General features: G+C 55.3%; 1 protein-coding gene across 1 annotated transcript; it reads right to left on the bottom strand.

Moving 5' to 3' along the window:
- Positions 1-7803: 7803 nt before the first annotated feature.
- ADI1 (acireductone dioxygenase 1) lies at positions 7804-17889 on the bottom strand. Its single transcript, XM_057743325.1, has 4 exons — positions 17695-17889; positions 16222-16341; positions 9592-9771; positions 7804-8443 (listed from the first exon to the last, which is right to left on the bottom strand). The coding sequence occupies exons 1-4, from the start codon at positions 17812-17814 to the stop codon at positions 8324-8326; spliced, it is 540 nt and encodes a 179-aa protein (XP_057599308.1). The 5' UTR covers positions 17815-17889; the 3' UTR covers positions 7804-8323.
- Positions 17890-19541: the final 1652 nt, after the last annotated feature.

The raw sequence follows: 19541 nt of genomic DNA, 5'->3' as shown, positions 1-19541 counted from the left end.
TGCTATGTGAGGTGGCTCCAGCCCTGCTCCCAGGGGAGGAGGCTGGGCCTGCACCCGCACCCAGGGTCCCAGATCCAGGCTGCCTCGGCCCATCACACGGACTCCTGGAGGCACCCAGAAAGCTCTTCCCCCGGTCTCCCCAAAGCTCCCAGGTTGAAGCCCTCACCCCAGCACGGCCATCGGTGGAGACGGACCTTTAAGGAGGGGACGCGGGTGAGATGTAGTCATGAGGGTGGGCGCCCAGGGACACGTATGGAGAGGAAAGGCCATGTAAGGACACAGCCAAGGACGAGGCCTGGGAGGGACCAGCCCTGTGGCACCTGGGCCTCAGACCTCCAGCCCCCAGAGCTGCCGTCTGTGGTGTTTGTCACAGCAGCTGAGCTGACACCCAGACATCTGGGGACGTGCTCCCCACTCCCCTCCCTGTGGGCGCCCTTTGGGGGAGCAGGGCCCCCACCACCACTCACCTCTGCCCTTCCTTGACCCGTGTGCTGGAGGGCACGAGGCAGCCTGTCCACTGTGGTGTCCCGAGGCCTGGGACAGCATCTGCACCTGCTGAGGCCCCAAGTGAATGAGCCCGCGCACAGCACCCCCGCCCCCCACCAGCCACGCTCACCAGGCGGGAGGCGGGGCTGTGCCGTCGGGGAAGCCGACAGTCGATGAACCTGCCCGGAGCACACGCTGAGACCTGGCTCCTAGGAGCAGCAAGAGATGGGGCACTTCTGGAAAATAAATTGGCAACTGAGTCAAAAATCTTTATGACAGGGGAGTGTCTTCATTAATAATTGCCACATACTCCTAAGACACGTTTATGCGAGAACACACTGTTTAAAAAGTTAATGACATATGTGGACCATAGAAAAATGGTACAAATCAACCCGTTTGCAAGGCAGAAATAGAGACACAGATGTAGAGAACAAACATGTGGACACCAAGTGGGGAAAGCGGGAAGGGTTGGGGGGGAATGAATAGGGAGATTGGGATACCAAACTGTACACTCTACATATATGAAGTTTATTGTAAAAATAAATACCAAAAAAAAGTTAATGATGTGGACAAGTACTCAAATGTACACCTACAGGATACATGCACATGGTGATAGGACTCGAGAACTAATACTAGATGTTAAACTACAGTCACAGGAAGGATGGGCGTGAAGGCATTTTTATTTTCCTGTCTATGCCTCCCACCTTCATATTTTTCCACATAATATGTGTTTTGTTTTTATAACCAGAGGAAAAAAAATCAAAATTGGTAAATGTTTTGCCTTTAAAAGATAAAAAGTGATGTAAAAATGATAGTGAAAGTGTGACGTGTTCTATGATTGAATATATACAGCAATTAAAAGGAATGACCTGGATGTACGTTAACATGGACGTACCCAAAACCTACCTGCTCCAGTAGTCAAGACCAGGATGTTATATACAGTGAAATACCATACAGCGGCAGGAACCACGTGGCTCAGTGACTGTCCCGGGGAGCGGGGGTGGACCTGGGAGACTCACCGTGTCTGCAGACGGCTAGTGCTCTTTTTAGAACAGTGCTTTATTTTATTCTGTATGCTTTCTCTCAACTTCCGGAAGAACAAAGTAATCGTCGCCTGGTTTAGGATGGCTCCCACCGCTGCAGCGGAAGACCAGCTGGTCCCTCTGGGTCAGACGTCACCTCACAGGAGTGGTCGGACAGCCCCGTGCTCCTGGGGCCTCGCCGGCCCGCGGAGAACTTGGGTCTGGCAGCGGCAGCGCAGACGGGCAGCGCGGGCGGCGCGGGGCTTTCCAGGCTCCCCGGGGCCTCCTGGGCAGTTTGCCCGCCCGCAGGGGCCGGGGAGGAGGGAGCACTCGGGAGTGAGGGGGGCCGAGTGAGGAGGAGGGCCGTCTTGACCACCGGGCTCGGCGGCAGCGCCCATGCTGCTGGCCCACAGGCGCCCAAGATCCAGCACCCGCGAGGGGCCGCGGCACCCTGTGTGACTGGGAAGTAAGACCCATTGGGAAGACGGAAATGCTGAAACCCATACCATGGACTCAACAGCCGCTGACAAAGTTAGTCTTCCTTCTACACACACGTTAACAAGACGTAGTGTTACCGAAACCAGAATCTTGGATCTAGACGTTCTGGGGGCCGCACACGAGGTTGTAAAGTGCTTCTGGGGCGTGGCTGGGGCCCCTCAGGGGTAAAGGGGGCGACAGCATCTCCTTCACACGCTGCCTCGGAACTGCTTAGGGTCAGAGACGCGTGCATTCACGTGCTGTGAGCTCACACGCATGCGCCCACACACGCACACACAGACAGGCTGTGCAGGACCTGTCCCTCAAACAGACGCTGGAGCCTGGGGCAGCCCCTCTGTCCCCGTGAGGCTGGCCCAGGGCCGCAGCGGCTACGCGTCCTGGACCCACGCAGGACACGCTCCCAAGATGTGCGTGAGGACCAGGCTCGGCCAGCACGGAGCTGGGCTGGCACCCGAGACGCCGGCCCCCACCTGGAGGAGAGGGGCGTCCGCTCAGTGAGGTCAGACAGGCCACTGGCACTGTGATTCACGGCGGCTCCCAGGCACGGCCTTGGGTCAGCTCACCTGGTCCTCACCACCAACCCCAGTGACTCCAGACAGCATGGGGATGGGCGAGGCGGGAGAAGACCCGCTTGGCTGGGAAGACAACAGGACAGCCCCCAGAGGACGCCCCCTCGGAGACGGCACAGATCTGGGCCAGCACACGACACATGCACCCGGGGCAGCCACGTGTGGACAGAGAGCAGGGTGGACTCGGCCACTGGTCGGGAGCCTTCAACCAAGGGTCCTTTAGGAAGGACGTGAGCCGCGTGCACCTGCGCGGGGGCGTCGGGCATCCAGGGACCCGCAGGCACAACAGACACGTTCCTGGGGCAGAACCTGCAGGGTTGGCGGCGACGGGCAAAGGATTTTGGTTTCAGAGACGGTGCCGTCCAGCAGGGCGACAACCCAGGGCCCCTGGGAGAGGCAGGGATAGCGTCCAGGGCCCACTCCTGCCCCCACAGGTGTGGTGGGTGCCCCGCAGCCCCACCACCCAGGGTCAGCCTCCCGCCCCACTGGCACCGCGGATGGGAAGCTCACCCCTCCCGACCCCGGGGTCTCATCTGAAAGATGGGGACAAGACTGGGTTACCCTCCTGAAGCTACTGCAGCAAATCAGTGCAGATGGGGCAGCTGGACGCCACCCCAGCCCCCGTCTCACGTTCAGGCCAGCCGCGTGCACCTCCCGCTGCTGCAGCGCCCGCCTCAGTCCTCAAGGGTCCTCACGTGGCAGCTGCCTCTGTGGCTCCTCCTCTTATAAGGACCCCAGGCCTCGCTTCAGGGCCCGCCCTCATCCAGGAGGACCTCACTGAGAGCCTTAGCCAATCACGTCTGCAAAAACCCTCTTTCCAAATAAGGTCACATTCCTTGGTTCCAGCTGATGTGAATTTTTGGTGGTTATTATTCAACCCACAGCACCTGCTGGCAGCGCTAGAGCGTGAAAGCAGGCTTGTCAAATACCGGGCACAACCTGCCGTGCTCTGGGTCCTCCTGGACGCCCCCTCTGCCCTACACCCTCTGCAGACCCCCAGGGAGTGTGCCCCCGCCCTGGCTCTGCCGGTGTGTCCTGTGTGCCCCTCTCTGTGTCCTGCGGGGGCGAGCAATAATGTCGGGGCCCCCACGTCCGGCTTCACCACACGGACATCAGGATGAATTAACGATGGAGCCGGCCCAGAAACACAGGTGCGAAAGCAAATCGCATTGGTTTCAATGATGTGTCCTTCCCGGGCTCCAGTATCACTCCAATGAGATTCTATTTGGGCTTTAGAACCAGGGATTTCTTGGAGGAGTTTGTGCAAAAAACAAACACAAGCATTTTCAACCTGGAAAATACAAGACAAGAAAGTACAATAACAAAGGAAGACAAAGGAGGGGGTCTGAGTGGAGGGCTTCCTTCCTTAGAAAAGCAGACCTCGTTCCAGAACAGGCCCCGGGCGCTGAGCCGCAGGACACGCCAGCCCAGACCCACCCACCTGGGGGTCCTCCTCCCAGTGGGACCTGGCCACCACCGCCTTTACGAGGACGCTTTGAGAAATAACGACTTCCTCGGGCAGAGACCTGAGAACACCTGGAAATTGAGAGAAGCAGCACCCGCTCCCCGGGACGCCGCCGAAGGTCCTCCCACCCCAGCAGGGCCCGGCTGCACCGACAAGCGGCCCCAGCCCCCCAGGCTCCTCCCCTGCCCCCAGCAGGCCCCCTCCCGCCTCGGGGCCCCCAGGCAGACGGTGGGAAGGACGCGGGGCGCCGGCGGCCCCTCGTGCAGGGCTGGGGTGTGCACGGGCACATACACTCACACTCACACACACTCAAAACGCTGTTCACGTCAGATTCCCCCCACGTCCTCGTCCGCACGAGCAGGGCTGTGTGATTAAGCGCCGCGGACCTGCTGCCCGCCGGCCGCTCACCGGGAGCTGAGGCCCCGCCCCGCCCCCGGCTCAGCGAGGCGCTGCGCGCAAGGCTGGGGCCCTGGACCCGCAGAAAGACCCCGGACTGCTCTTCCCGGGGCAGCTCTTCAGCTTCTGCTGCGGGGGGGCCGCGGACCGAGTGCCCCCTCCCCCCGCCGCTGGCGCACGTGCTGCGGCCGGGTCCCGGGGGGGGGGGGGGCGGCATCGGGAGGTGGGGCCCGCGAGGGGTCCGGCCCCGAGCTGCGAGAGATGGGGGTCCGCTGCGTCCTGCGCTGGGGCCGGGGCGGCCGAGGCCGGGCCCCGCGTCGGGGTGGCCCCCGGCCCGGAGCCGCCGCTTCTCGCGCGGGAAGCGCGCCCGCCGCAGAGCCGCGCGGCCCCCCGGGCCCGGCAGGAGCGGCCACCCGCGAGGACGCGGGGCGCGCTGCTCCGACCCGGCTCCGGGGCCGCCCCCTCCCCGGCGCCCCGAGGCCGGACCCGGGCGGCGAGCAGGTGTCTGAGGCCCGGGGAGGCGCTCCCGCAGCATCGCGTGGCGGAGAGGCGCGGGGCTGCTCGCCACCAGCACCCCACCCAATCCCCCCGGCCAGGAACCGCTGCGGGGCGTCCACCGCGCGGAGGACACCCGGCCGCACCCCTCCCCGGCGGGAAGCCGGGCAGTCACCCCCCCCAGTACTGGGGTGTCCGGGTGAGGCTCGGCACCGCGACAAGGACGAGAAGATGACGCCCCCCCGCAGCATGAGGCTGGGGCGCCCCGTCGCCCACAGGCGCTCCCGCCGGCGCTGCGCGTCCTCAGCCCCTGGGACACGCGCGGGGTCCGGGTCCAGGGGCGGCCGAGGCCGACCACGTGGGCTGAGCCTGGTCAGAAGCCGGCGTCAGCCCCCCCCCGCCCCCTCCCCGCCAGCCTCCGCGTGCCCTCTCCCCCCCACGCCCCCAAGGAGACATGCGCCAGGAGGGACAGGGATGCTGGCCCCGGGGGGACGCCCCTCCTCGCTCGCCTGAGGCCAGCGCGCCTCCGCGCCTCTCCCTGCACTTCCCGGAGCGGGTGCACGCCTGGGGCGGCCTCCCTACTGCCCTTGTTTGCACGTCTGTTGTTCATTTATCCATATCCTTCTTTTACTTGCTTATTGCCTTTTTTTTAAGCTCTTTATTGGAATATAACTGCTTTACACTGTTGTGCCAGTTTCTGCTGTACAACAAAGCTATATGTATACACATATCCCCATATCCCCTCCCTCCCGCGACTCCCCCCACCCTCCCTATCCCACCCACGTCATCACCCATCATCGAGTTGACCTCCCTGTGTTATGCAGCAGCTTCCCACTAGCTATCTATTTTACGTTTGGTAGTGTATATATGTCAGTGCTACTCTCTCATTTCCTCCCAGCTTCCCCTCCACCGCACACCACCCCTATGTCCTCAAGTCCGTTCTCTACATCTGCATCTCCATTCCTGCCCTGTCACTGGGTTCATCAGTACCATTTTTTTAGATTCTATGTATATGCGTTTCCATACGGTATTTGTTCTTCTCTTTCTGGCTTACTTCACTCTGTATGACAGATTCTGGGTCCATCCACCTCACTCCAAATAACTCAATTTCTCTCCTTTTTATGGCTGAGTGATATTCCATTGTATACATGTGCCCCATCTTTATCCCTTCATCTGTTGATGGGCAAAGGGGACCCTCCTGCACTGACGGACTGTAAGTTGGTGCAGCCACTACGCAGAACAGTATGGAGATTCCTTAAAAAACTGAAGACAGAACTACCATATGACCCAGCAATCCCACTCCTAGGCATATACCCTGAGAAAACCGTAATCCAAAAAGACACATGCACCCCAATGTTCACTGCAGTACTATTTTCAACACCTCCTTAAATGAAGGTTAAGTCCACCTGCACTCAGGACAAGTCCTCCTGAGGAACCGAGGAGCTGTCTGGGACTTGTCAACAATTTGGTCAGAACGAATGTCTCCTCCCAATTCCCTAAGGACCACCACCAGCTGCTGGGTGTCAACCTCTGCTTTTCCTGAGCCTGGGGGGAACCGGATGCTTTTCCTGAGCCTGGGGGGAACCGGAGGGTGGGAGGAGGGAGGTGGGAGAGTGGCGGGTGGGAGGTGGCCGGTGAGGGGCATCTGCTGAGTGGCAGGGAAGCCACACGAGACAGACAGCAGGCTGCACCTGGGCTTCGTACATAAAGCTGACGCATGCTGGTGACATCAGTATCCGAAACGTTCATGTTTTAAAGCGCTACTTGGATGCAAGAATTCAATCTAGCAGCCATGTTTTCTTAACCAAAAAGGAGGACACGTGGCCTGCTGATGTGTGGCTGGGGACAAGGCCTGAGAAACGGAGACCAGCAAACAAACGGAGATGTGCGGTGGTCACGCCCCTGGCCCCCCACCCCCCGCCCTTCCTGCTTCCCCCTGATGAGACCACCACACCCCTTCACTCTGCAAGAGGCCGACTTAGGAGCCCTGACACTGCGAGCTCAGAACGAGAGGCTGGTGGCTGAGAACTCTTACTGAAAGGGCAGCACGCAGAGCTCCACCCGTTCTCAATCCGCAACACTCTCTGGAGCGTGTGGCCGGGAGGACGCCTCCCACAGCAGCCGCTTCGCGGAGGCCGGGGAGCTGCCCTGCTCGCTGAGCGATGCCTGCAGAAGACGCCTGCAGAAGGGGCCGCCCTCACTCCGAGCTTTCCTATCATCCGGAGCCCTGTCAAGGGGGGGAAGAGGAGGAGGAGGAGCACACGGAGCCCTGGGGGCGGTGGCGTTATCTCCGTGCTGCAGCACACCCGTTAACCCTCAAACCCGGGTTTCCTCTGTGCCGTGGACACATGCCCCCAAGACCAACGTGGAAGTGAGAGCAGACCACTTTTTTTTTTTTAATTTGGCCGTGCAACACGCGGGATCTTAGTTCCCCAACCAGGGATGGAACCCGGGTCCCTTGCAGTGGAAGCGTGGAGTCTTAACCACGGACCACCAGGGAAGTCTCGACAGATCACTTTTAACATGAAGATTTTTAATCCAGCTTAAAAAAAATACTTAAAGCAAATGGCCCTTCAACTATGAGGTTAATTTAGGGTTTTTCTATGATTATAACAAATTAGTTATAATTGTATCTCAAAACTATTAACGAAAAAAACAATGTACAAGTTTTCCTGTTAGAATTCAAAGGCTTGATTGTAAAAGAGATCTACTGTAGAGAGTTTAACCTGGAAATCTCACATGGAACAAGTACTAACCCAGATAAAATAAAAATTCACTGTACACACACGCGATCACACAACGGATCGAAATGGGGTGATTTTAAGGAACCACATGCACCAGAACATAAGGTGACTCCAAGCCACAAGCGTAATACGAAGGCGGCTGCTTTATTTTGCACAAGAAGGTGGCATAATCAAGTGAGTGTCCCCCTCACATGCCAGCTCCTCCCCAGGACACCCCCCCACCCGGCTTCCCCTGTGTTTGGGAGAAAAGAGTCTTCTCTCTGGCCAGTCCTGTCATCCACTGTCACCCCTCTGCACAGGGCAGGCCTGGCCTCGCCTGGTATCCGCTTAAAGTCCAAGAGTCGGGTCCAGATGGGGCAGCTAAGTGGCTACATTTGGGGAGCTGAAACTCACTGGGTCAGAGCTGAAGGCACAAGTGACGAGGGCCACTGACCACGGATCCTGAATCAGAGAAAATGAACCACCCCAGATTTGCACAGGTGCTTCCATGAGCAAACAGTTCTACAGCTACTTCCATGAAATCGTCTTCTGATCAAACAAGCTTGCAGAGGAAAGCTCACCCAGCCGCACGTCTACAACACCAAAGCAAGGTGAAAACGACAGATCTGCTGCTGCCATCGGGTCCGGGACCTTCACAAGGGGGCACCGCTAGGCCCTCTGCGCCAGGAACTCCAGGTACTGCCCCCGGGCCTCGAAGTGGTCAGCTGGCCGGTTGTACGCCGTCCACACCGGGTCCCCCACAAACAGCCGCATGGCCTTCACGTAGTTCTAGGAGACACACGAGCACAGCAGCCCTGGTTAGGCCAGCGGTGGCAGCAGCGCCCCGGCTGTCTGCTCCCTGCGTCCTAGCGCTCTCTCACACCTGATCCTCTGAAGGGTGGTGTCGGCGCCACGGCGGGAAGGCCTCGCGCTCGGGCAGCCAAGGCGCCTGCAGCTCCAGCTCGGCGCGGACCCACACCCTCCACAGACACACCGGCCCGGAGGCCTGAGAGCGCTGCCCCCGCCCGGGGGTCCCACCTCCCCTCCTGCGTCCTCTGGTACGGGTTTCCCACCAATGAGCAGGGAGAGCAGCCCGCATCACAATCAGGAACGTGCACACCTGTCCCCCAGGGCTCACGTTCAGGAACTTGTGCTACAGGCGCGCCCGCACGAGCACAAGTGGCGAGCGGGCGAGGTTATCACCAGAGCACGTTTACAGCAGCGTGAAAGCCGGACACTCTTCAGGGCCCCTCAATGGAATAAAGTAGGGCACGTCCCACAGTGGACACAGGCAGCTGTAAACAGGAACGAGGCCCTTTACATCCTGAAATTAAACGCCCCAAAGCAGAGCAAGCAGAACAAAGGAGAAGACAGCCCCACCTGCGGACGCCGGCTCCCTCCTGTGCCCAGGGCACGAGCACTGGCTCCCACTGGCCTGTGCTCGCTCGAAGGAGCGAGGGGGGGGGGGGCTCTCTCTAGGGAGATTTTTAAGAACTAATACTGGTTACTTTTAGGCACAGACACTGGGGGCCGGGAACAGGGGTGACAGGGTGACTTCCTTGCACACCCTCTCACAGTCCTGAGTTTTAAAGCAAGTGCATTCATTTCCTATTCAAAAATCATACTTAAATCTCAGGTTAGTCCAAATCACACGCAGAGAACCTAAGAGCACCCCACCCCTGTTCCTGTCACTGGTCTCGATGCCTCTAGTGCAAGACCATTCAGGCCCAGCTGAAATGCTCTTAAAATGAGGAAGGAGCCGTGACCCTGGACCCTCACAAAGCCGGAGCCCTGGACGAAGGCCTCCTACTGGCCTATTTCCACCTGCCCCGGGCCCCAGCCCCATGGATCCCCCGCCACTCGCTCAGAGGCGGCATCCTGACCGCGCACCGCAGGGCTGAGCGTCCGACGTCCGTGCAGAGCAGACCGGGGCCCACCTTCTCGTCCAGCGTGAAGCGGTGGTACATCCCGGCAGGGAGAGTGATCATGTCCCCCTTCTCCATGAAGATCCGAATCCACCTGTCCTCTCTGTCCCGCACGTCAAAGTACCCGCTGCCGTCCAGGATGTAGCGGATCTCATCATCCAGGTGCAGATGCTCCTCGTAGAACATCTTAATCTAGAGCAGGAGGGGCTCTGTGAGCTGGAGACCGGGGCTGAGGTGACAGACACACTCCCCACAAAACAAGAAATATCACCATACGTACGCAGGGGCAGGAGCGAGGATACCGTATGAAACCTATCAGTGAACCAGCAGAAAGAGAACGAACACACAGCACTTACCATGTGCCAGGCAACGTTCTCAAGAGTTTATATTAATAACTCAGGTGCTCTGTCACCCCATCTGACCTGTGACAGATGTGGCTCAGAGAGGCTAGGTCACCAGCCCCACATCACACAGCTTGGGGGTGTAGAGCTGCCTCCCACAGACATCCTGCCTCCTGCACCACACGCAGCAGTCACGCGGACCACACACCATCACGTGCTCACACAGACACACCATCACGAGATCACGTGCACACAGCAGTTGTGCTGATCACACCAGCAGATCAGAAGTCATGTGTACATCTGAGGAAGGCACCCACCACCTCAATAATCAGTTCCTACTTGTCCAAATCTACTTCTGTGTCTTCTAGGCCTTTATCCCTCTAACTTTGGATAACAAAAATATTCAAATATGCACAGAAGTTGAAAGAATTTTACACTAAATGCCCATTAACTCGCCTTGTTACCATCTCCATCTCTCCGCTCCCTACGCAGGAGAGTTTTAAAGCTTTACTCATATCATGTCTACACGGTTCTGGAAAATCCACAGACGTCTGGAAAATCACCACTTACAATGAGAGTCAAGCACGCTGACACCTCACTGTCAACCTCGTGGGCTGGTGAGGCCGTGGGGACACTGCTAGGGGCCCACAGCCCCCGGAGGGGGCAGCACACCTGAACATGCACTGACTCCTCGCCCCTTGTAGGGACACACCTGAAGATATACCTCCAACAACATAAAAGTAAATACGCACACGTTACTCTTTGCTGCATTATTTGTAGCTGGAGGCGGGGCAGGAGATGTGCCTTTTGTACAGTTTTGATTTTAGAACCTAGTTATGTCTTACAGAGTCACAAATAAAATTAAAACAAGCTTGGAGGCAGGGGAGACCTTAAATCTGAAATCAAGCAATACGCTCATAACCCCAGAAGGAAGAGAAAACTCATCTAAGCAACTTCCAAACATATAACTCTGACTACGTCGTCGGTCTGAGACAGGACCACCACCCACGGGGGAGAACACAGCTGCACGGGACAGGCCTCCCTACCGCTGCGGGCGCCACCCCGGAACCGCGTGTGTGGAAGGAGCTGGGTTCTCACCGCGGGAGGAGAGAGACCCGAGTGCATACAGACTGAGAAGTCCTGCGGAGTCTGACCGGAGTCAGAGGTACCAGTGTGAACCCGCGGCTTCACACGCGCGCACGTACACACACACACACACACACACACACACACACACTCTCTCACACTCTCTCTCCCTCTCTCTCTAGGAAGGACCTGGGGCACCGGCCCTAGAGCAGCAGTGAGGGCGCCGAGCACCCTGCCTGGGTTTCCAAGTCCTGGTGAAAGGTCCTGGAAGAACCGCGGATTCCAGGGCGGGGTCAGTGGAAGAGCCTGGAACACGTGGACCCAAAAGCACAGGAGGGCAGGGGCCACCGAGAGGGGCGTCCGCTGGCCAAGTCCGCTACAACCTGAATGTCAGAATGGCTCATGGCAGGAACGGACTACAGCCCATGAGGAAAACAAGACTCCGTGAGCCGTACTGATGTAAATCAATGGGGGAGAACGCAGAGGCCCACTCAGTGCAGGCGCATGACGGCTGGGAGGGCACCGTTTCACGCTGACAGTGATGCTGATTTGGGCAGGGATCATCAAGGTTTACTAAAAACACCCATCAACGTTTGATAGAACACACAATATTCACAGCTGACAAGTAACTCCCCACAAACTTCTTGTTCCTTACAATGGGACAAAATGGTCACAACAAAGAAACCTGATGGGCTCCAGCTGAAGCACCTCTGGTGACAGCACGTGCCTCCCGAGGGGGTGCCCTGAGCAGACACACCATGTCTGTAGGATTCCTGCCAAAAACGCGTAACCTGAGTCTAACCACGAGGAAACCTAAGGCAAACACGAGATAATCAGACAATAAATTTGTTTTAGAAGAAAGAGAAGTCTATATCAGGAACGGGATTTTATTTCAGGAGAGAAGCTATTCTAGGAGATGGTAATGATAAAATAATCTAACTACATTTACAATATATGAGCCCCTTCCATGGAAGATAAAGCGCTGCTGAGAAGATAGGAAATCTAAAATTCCAGGTAAGAACACACCATTTAAATCTGAGAGTATCTTGTGACTCGGGAGGGCACTCAGTGAAAAATTATGTCATTTGGTAAGGTGTTACAATGTTTGTACTCTGACCAGCAAGAATAATTTGGTATAGAACAAAGGAGATAAAAACCACATGACACACCTCTGTGTAAACAGCTGTGGTGTGGCTGCACCACTTCCATTCTTAGCTCAGCGTGCTAGTGTTGGTTCACCTGCTTCTATTCTCCTTTTCAGGAATACGCACAGAAGACGTCCAAGCTGATGGAAGAGAGCCTTCCTGGCAGGTTCAGTAGGAAGAGCCTGGGACCAGGAGGACCTGGGTGCTGGGCCTGGCTTTATCAACAGGACCAGGGGAAGCGGTCCTCACCCCCTCCAGGTGTCCAATGATAAGATGAAGAGGCTAACCTGAGTGATTCAAGGCTGCAGCTTCACAGTTCAGAGCTCGGCACGATAGGAAAAGTCTTGGGACCAACACAGCTGCCAAATTTTGTCAAGAAAGAAAAATTCTAGAACAGCTACTATTGTCGGTACCATTTCACAAAGGAGTCACCTTATTCCTAAGAAAACAAAGATAATTTCAACAACAAAGCAGTCCTTCAACTTGAACACATTCGGCCTCATGGAAAATTCGGCACATCTTTTTTCTCATTTTGCCAAGGATCACTGAGTTTCTTTATTAACAGGCACTCAGGAATTACCATAAAACTAAGAACTTAAAACATCTTATGTGACTTCCACTTCCACATAAGATGGGGTAACAGAAACTGGATTTCCCCTCCCACCTCCAACAATCCAAACACACACAACATACGAACTAATGGTTTGCAAAACCCCACACACCGGGAAAGGGAAGACAGTGACCTGTGAGACAGAAAGCAGGTGAGGGGAACCCTACACCTGCTGTAGTTTACACCTTCAGAGAGCTCTCAGGCTGTGGTGCAGGGAAGGGGGACCCAGGCAGAGAACCCTGAGTCGAGGAGCAGAGCTGAGAACCTGGGGATACCAAGGGAGCTAGTGTGCAAGCGGGGTACCCGAGGAGAGAACTTCACAGAGAAAACCCGACAGACCCGCAGAGGACCCCCGCCCAGTTGTCATCTGAGGGCTCCTCAGTACAGGCACGTGTGAGGAAAACCAGCCACAGCTGGGAAGGACCATTCGGATTCTTCAGGACTGAAAGTTCCCGGCACTGACACCCATCCAGGAATAGTGCCTGTCCCACCAGTCAGACTGGAAAAACCCTGCCATTCACAGGGCTTTGTGCAGCGTGCGCAGAGGAACTGTGCTTCATTCCTGGGGAATAATTAGCTTAGCTATAGGTTGGTCTACCTCATATATCTTAAAACAAAGACCCAAAAGGATCATATTGTTTCCAATAAGCTTACATGCATTCCAGAGAAAACTCAAGAATATTTTTACCAATACAAAAATATCCAGCACCCAAGAGAACAAAATCACACTGTCTGGCATCCAATCAAAAATTACTAAAAAAAAAAAAAAAAAAAAAATTACTAGACAGGGGCTTCCTAGGTGGCGCAGTGGTTAAGAATCCGCCTGCCAATGCAGAGGTCACAGGTTCGATCCCTGCTCTAGGAAGATCCCACATGCCGCGGAGCAACTAAGCCCGTGTGCCAAAAAAAAAAAAAAAATTACTAGACATGCAAAGAAGCAAGAAAACATGACCTTTAACCAGAAGATAAATCAGTCAACCAAGACCAATGCAGACTTGAGTTTCCAGCAAACAAACAAAATGAGGAGCACTAGAAATGCTAACTATGTGGTCATTTAAAAATATTTTAAATATGATTTAAACCTCTTCACAATATAATTTACCATTTAAAAATAAAAACAATGGAGTGTGGGGTCTATAAAAGTAAAATGTCTGACAATAATAGCACAAGGATTGGGAGGGGAGAAATGGAATCATAGGGCTTTAAGGTTCTCCCAACACATGAAGCGACAGCGATTCTTGAAGGCAGGTGGAAAGTAAAGGAGGGGACTTCTGGTTTCTGGCCCAACAGGTAAAGAGCTTGGAAGTCGTCACTCCCACCCTCACAACAGGAAAACAGCTGAACAAACTGAAATCAATGACTGTTCCCAGATCCATGAGGGGACTGAGGTCACAGGACAAACTGTCACCCTGAACTCTCAGACAGAGGTGCACCTAGCGTCACAGCTGAATCAGTTCACCTAGAGCAGAAGCCTCTGGAGCCTACGCTGGTAGGAACACTCACCGGGTCATTCTGACAAACTGCAGGAAGCTGAGCGTGGACTCACCCAGTATCAAGGGGAGCCTCACAGTTCTGTGGGTTTTATATCCAGAATATAAAACTCTAAGGCAACCACTAAAACTTTTTTTTTCAATGATAAACTAACAGAAGAGAAAACAGAATCATACAAAATGCTCAGTAAGAACCAGACAAGGCAGAAAAACAGTGGTACATTTTTTAAGCAATGAAGGATACTAATAGAATTCTTATTTTAAAATATTTTTTAAAAATCAGTGGATCATATCAATATCATTATCCTGTTTGTGACATCATACTATAATTTTACATGTTAACACTGGGGAAAACTGGACAAAGTTTACAAGGGATTGCTCTGTATCATTTCTTCTAACTCTATGTGAATCTACAATTATCTCAATAAAAATTTCATTAAAAGAAAAAAACAATAAAGTATAACATTAAAAGTTACAAACATGGTAGATATCAATCCAACCACATCAATAATCAATTTAATGTGAATGGTCTAAATCCATCAATAAAGCATACAAAACAAAAAACAAAAAAAAACCCTCTAACTACATGCTGTCTACAGGAAAACCACTTTAAATATTAATACACAAATAGGTTAAAAGTGAAGATCTGGAGGAAGGAACAGCATGTTAACATTAATCAAAAGGAAGCTCGAGGAGCTACATCAGTTTCATTAGCTGACTGCAGTACAGGAAACTCACAAGGGATGAAGGCGGACACTGTGCAGTGACGAAAGGGCCACATCTCCGAGAGGACGTAACAGGCTTGAACACGTCTGCATCTAACAACAGAAGGCTGCTGCTGAACTGAAAGCAGCATCGGCCAACCAGACATAACTGACACCCACAGGCTACTTCACCCGGCAGCAGCGGCAGCGCACGGCCCTCTCAGGCTCCCACAGAGCGTTCACCACCGTGCGCCACGTCCTGGCCCGTAAAGCAAGTCTCAACATACTCACAAGGACTCGAACCATACAAGATACGTTTTCTCACTACAGCGGAATTAAGTCAGAAACCAATAAAAGACAGATCTCTGGAAAAGTCCTCAAATAACTGGAAACCAACATATCAAGAAACCTATATAGTTCAAAGAAGAAATCAAAAAGGAAGTGAATTTGAAGGTATTCTAAACTGAATGAAAATGAAAATTCCAAACAAAATTTGTGTGATGCCACTAAAGCAGCACGTAGGGGAACACTGACAGAACTAAACACCGATATTAAAAAGGAAGGAAGGCTTCGTGTCAATGACCTCAGCATCCACCTGAAGAAATTAGGGGGGAAAAAAAGAGTAAATTAAACCCAAAGTGAGTAGAAGAAGGAAAACAAAGGGTGGAATTTGAGGAAACAGAGAACAGAAAAACAACAGAAAAAGTCAATGAAACCAAAAGCTCTTTGATAAGATCAATAAAGTTGACAAACCTCTAGCCAGACTCGGGAAGAGAGAAGGGACACAAATTGCCAACATCAGGAATGAAGGAGGCAGCACTACAGAGTCTACAGATACTCTGAGGAGAGTAAGGAACAGTGCGAACACCTTTACACTGGAAACCTCACACCGCAGATGGAACTGACAAACGCCTTGAAGGACACAGAGGACCTAAGATCATTCAAGAAGACAAAGACATTCTGGGTAGCCCTACATCTAGTAAAGAAATGGAAATCGTAGCTAAAAACCTTCCTACAAAGAAAGCTCCAGGCCCACACAGCTTCACAGGTTCATCTGCCAAACATCTGAGGAAAAAATAAAACCATTTATATACACATACTCTTCCAAAAACTGAAAAGGAGGGAATATTTCTCAGCTTATTCTATGAGGCCAGCATTGCTCTGACTTAAAACCAAGATGAAGACACTAGAAAGGAAAGAAAACCTTGTGTTTATTAGTAGCAAATACAAGGATTCCCCGTTTCAAATAATTTAGGGCTCCCTCACCTTTTCTTCGTAATTTGGAAGCTTGTCTTTGCATATGGTGATGACGTCCATCCAGGAGTAGTGTCTCTCTTTCCGGATCTTCTCTAACTCCGGGTCCTTCTCATACTTGTCAGGATCCAGCTAAGAGTTTAAACGACGGCAAAAGGAGGTCACATGAATACACAGAAACAGAGAAACACTCTCCATCTCCACCTCCAATGTGATTACACTCCAGGTTTACCACCTGGTCCTTCGTCCATCCTAAACCAACCTTCCTTCCCCTCCTTTCTCTATTTCTCGTAACGGCTTTCCACGTCTCCATAACAGCCAAGAACAACCGTGTCCCGCCGCCCTTCTCTCCAACAATCCTTCCCCGGGGACTCCGGGCCCTCGGCCAGGAGCCCAGGGGACGCTCTCATGGCCTCAAGCCTGTCCAAGGGCACCCCTCGCACACACCCACACGCGTCCTGCTCCTCTGCCCCCGGTCCGCTCCGCGCGTCTAACTGCTCTCTCCACGGCATCTCTTCGCGTACTCCGCTGCCCTGGGCCGAGTCATCTCGAGCCCTCAGGGCCTGCGGAGGAAACCCAGGCTCCTTGGGCGGAGACAAGAGGCCTTGGAGCACCTGGCCCCAACGGCCTCGTCCACGCCTCTGTCCCCGTCCCCCGTTTTGAGACATCTACGTTCTGAACCAAATGCGACTATGTGCCCCTCTTCCAAAACACCTGAGGCGGCCCAGCCCCGCGCCCCTGCTGGGGAGAGCTCCCCAGGCAGGACGTCCACTGTCTCCACCTATCACAGTCCCGTCAGGGCTTTGCGGGCCCCTCTCCTCCATGAACCACACCGCTGGCGCCCCGCCGGCATGGCGATGCGCGCCTCCTTCAAGCTGCGGGCAAAGACGTCCCCGTGCCCCGCCTCGGGCTGCCGCGAAGGGCGCACGCCGGGCCTTCCCGGGCGGGGCCGCGGTGAAGGCTCCGCCCGCCAGCGCAGGGGACACGGGTCCCAGCCCCGGTCCGGGAGCGTCCCACCTGCCGCGGGGCTGCGAAGCCCGCCAGCCTCCACCACTGAGCCTGCGCTCTGCAGCCGCAGGCCCACCACGGCCAGTAAGGAAGTAAGGAAACAAATAAGTAACTTATATAAATAAATAAATAAGACGCACGCGCTGCCACACCTGCCGAGCAGCAGCCTGCAGCACACCTCAGGGCAGCAGGCAGCGAGGCAGCGGCCGCGGACCCGCGGCTCCCGCAGGCGCGCCCCTCTCGAGCGTCCGGGCGCCTGACCCCCTCCCCCGCCTCGCCCCGGCGCCGACCCCCGCCCCCGGCTACTGGGCATGCGCGGTGCGCCCCGCGGCCCGGACACCGCCCCCCGCCCCGGTCCCGCGCGGGCATGCGCAGTGCGCTCTGGCCCCCGTCCCGGCCGCGGGGCGCGCGGGCGCTCGGGGCCCTGAAGGAAGGCCTCCCCGCCCGCCCCGGCCCCCGGCCCCCGGCCCCGCGGACCTTCCAGTAGAGGACCCCGAGCCCGCGCAGCTGCTCCAGGCCGACCGGGCGCGCGGGCTCCGCGCGGTGGGGCCGCCGCGGGTCGTCGGCCGACTCGTCCATGTACCAGGCCTGCACCATGGCCAGGCCGGGGACGCCGCCGCCTGACCGCCGAGCTGCGCCTCAGCCGCTCGGGCGGGTGTGCGCGCGGGGCCTGTCCGCGGGCCCGCCCCGCCACGCCCCGCCACGCCCCTGGCCACGCCCCGGCCCCCGCCCCTCCTACCCGGCCCTGTCCCCGGCCCCGCCCCTCCTCCCCGGCCCCGGGACACGGCGGGCGCGGGAAAGGAACGCGGCGGGCACGCGCTGGCAGGTGTCCCCGGGGCCTGCCCGCCGGCTCGGGCGCTGTGCCCACGCGGAGGCGAACCTGAGGGGGGCCAAGCGCCCGCCCGTGCCCGTCAGTCAGCTGCGCGTGCAGGAGGGGGACTTGGAGGCTGGGCCTGGCCGGGACCTCAGTCACCCCGGCGGGGGCTGCTCGCCGGGCCCTGGGTTCCAGGTTGCGGCGGGGCTGGGGCAGGAATCGGGTAAAAGTCACCGCCTTAGCCCCCCACGGACACCTGGAGGGGCGGGTGCTCCGCTCTCCTTGACCATCCAGACACAGTCCCGTGAAACAATTTACACCAGCCTAAACAGTTTATAGTTTACAGCAAAGAAAGCAAATGCCAAAAAAAAAGTGATTTTGTTAAGCGTGTCAACTGTAAACGGGCACTTGCCGTGGGCACTCCCGTCCGCGTCTACATGGGTTAACGCACACGTGCTGCGGCAGCTGCTGACCTTCAGCAGCCCCTGAAGGGACTCTGGGGCGGAGATCTGGAGTGAGGCACTTTGTGCTTTGGAAAAATGGGCAGAACAGGTCTTTAGGTAGTTAGATATTTTCAGGAGCTGATTTTATGAGCCCAATGCTTGCATCCCCTCATATCTAGAAAAGCACTAAATTCTTTCATAGTGACAACTGCTCCTCGTGAGCAGCTGAGGTGGGGCACAGATGGGGCTTGAAGACAGAGCAAGTGACCCCAGAGGACCCCCAGCATCACGCAGGGTGGGATATTGTTCTCCTCTCATCCCCCCTCCCCCCCATATTTACAATGTCAGCAGTCTGCAACACTACCCTATAATCTCAGATTGTTTCCTTTTTCCCTTTTTCATCCCATCTCCTTTCCCTATATAACCTTATGTCTTAGAATAAAAACAAGCTTCCCCTTCCCAGTCCTCAAATTTCTAATCAGTGTAGCTAAGGGGAAAAACATCCAGCTGCTCAATCAGCCTGGGTTTATCTCTTCAAAGCAATCGATCAAAGAGATGAGCTTATCTCAGCCATTCACCCCAGTGTCTTTATCAGGGAATCAAGTAACTAGAACACCTGTGGGATCTAGGCTGGCCTGCTCTAAGACTGCACGTCCCCAAAGCATACAGCTGGCTCTAGAACCTCCAGAAATACTGTGTGAAGAGCACGCTTTTACTTCTGTTCTCTTGCACCCTGACTGCAAGTGCTGTGCCCACATCCTCCTTAGAGAGCCTGCCTCTCCAGCTTGTTATCTGACAATTACTGCTCATCCTCCAGGCTTCCCCGCCCCCCCCCACCAAACATCACTGCCCACTTTTCTTCTGCCCCTCAGGCTCTCTCCTTCCCCACCCTTCTCACACACCCTCGGGCTCCCAGATCCAATCATGAGCCTCTGTTCTTTTTTTTTTTCTTAATAAATTTATTTATTTATTTATTGGCTGAGTTGGGTCTTCGTTGTTGCGTGCAGGCTTTCTCTAGTTATGGTGAGCAGGGGCTACTCTTTGTTGTGGAGCACGGGCTTCTCATT

Source organism: Hippopotamus amphibius, chromosome 7 (genome assembly GCF_030028045.1).
Source record: "Hippopotamus amphibius kiboko isolate mHipAmp2 chromosome 7, mHipAmp2.hap2, whole genome shotgun sequence".
Lineage (NCBI taxonomy): Eukaryota > Metazoa > Chordata > Mammalia > Artiodactyla > Hippopotamidae > Hippopotamus > Hippopotamus amphibius.
Note: the sequence above shows the minus strand (reverse complement) of the source record. Positions and strands in the feature narration are given on the sequence as shown.

Bases quoted from the DNA above. Each gene is read 5' to 3' on its own strand.
- ADI1 (XM_057743325.1), bottom strand. From the start codon at position 17,814: ATGGTGCAGGCCTGGTACATGGACGAGTCGGCCGACGACCCGCGGCGG. The intron at 16,342-17,694 runs GTCCGCGGGGCC...TTAAACTCTTAG, and splicing joins TCGGGGTCCTCTACTGGAAG to CTGGATCCTGACAAGTATGA. The intron at 8,444-9,591 runs GTGGGCCCCGGT...TGTGTCTCCTAG, and splicing joins GCTTCACGCTGGACGAGAAG to AACTACGTGAAGGCCATGCG.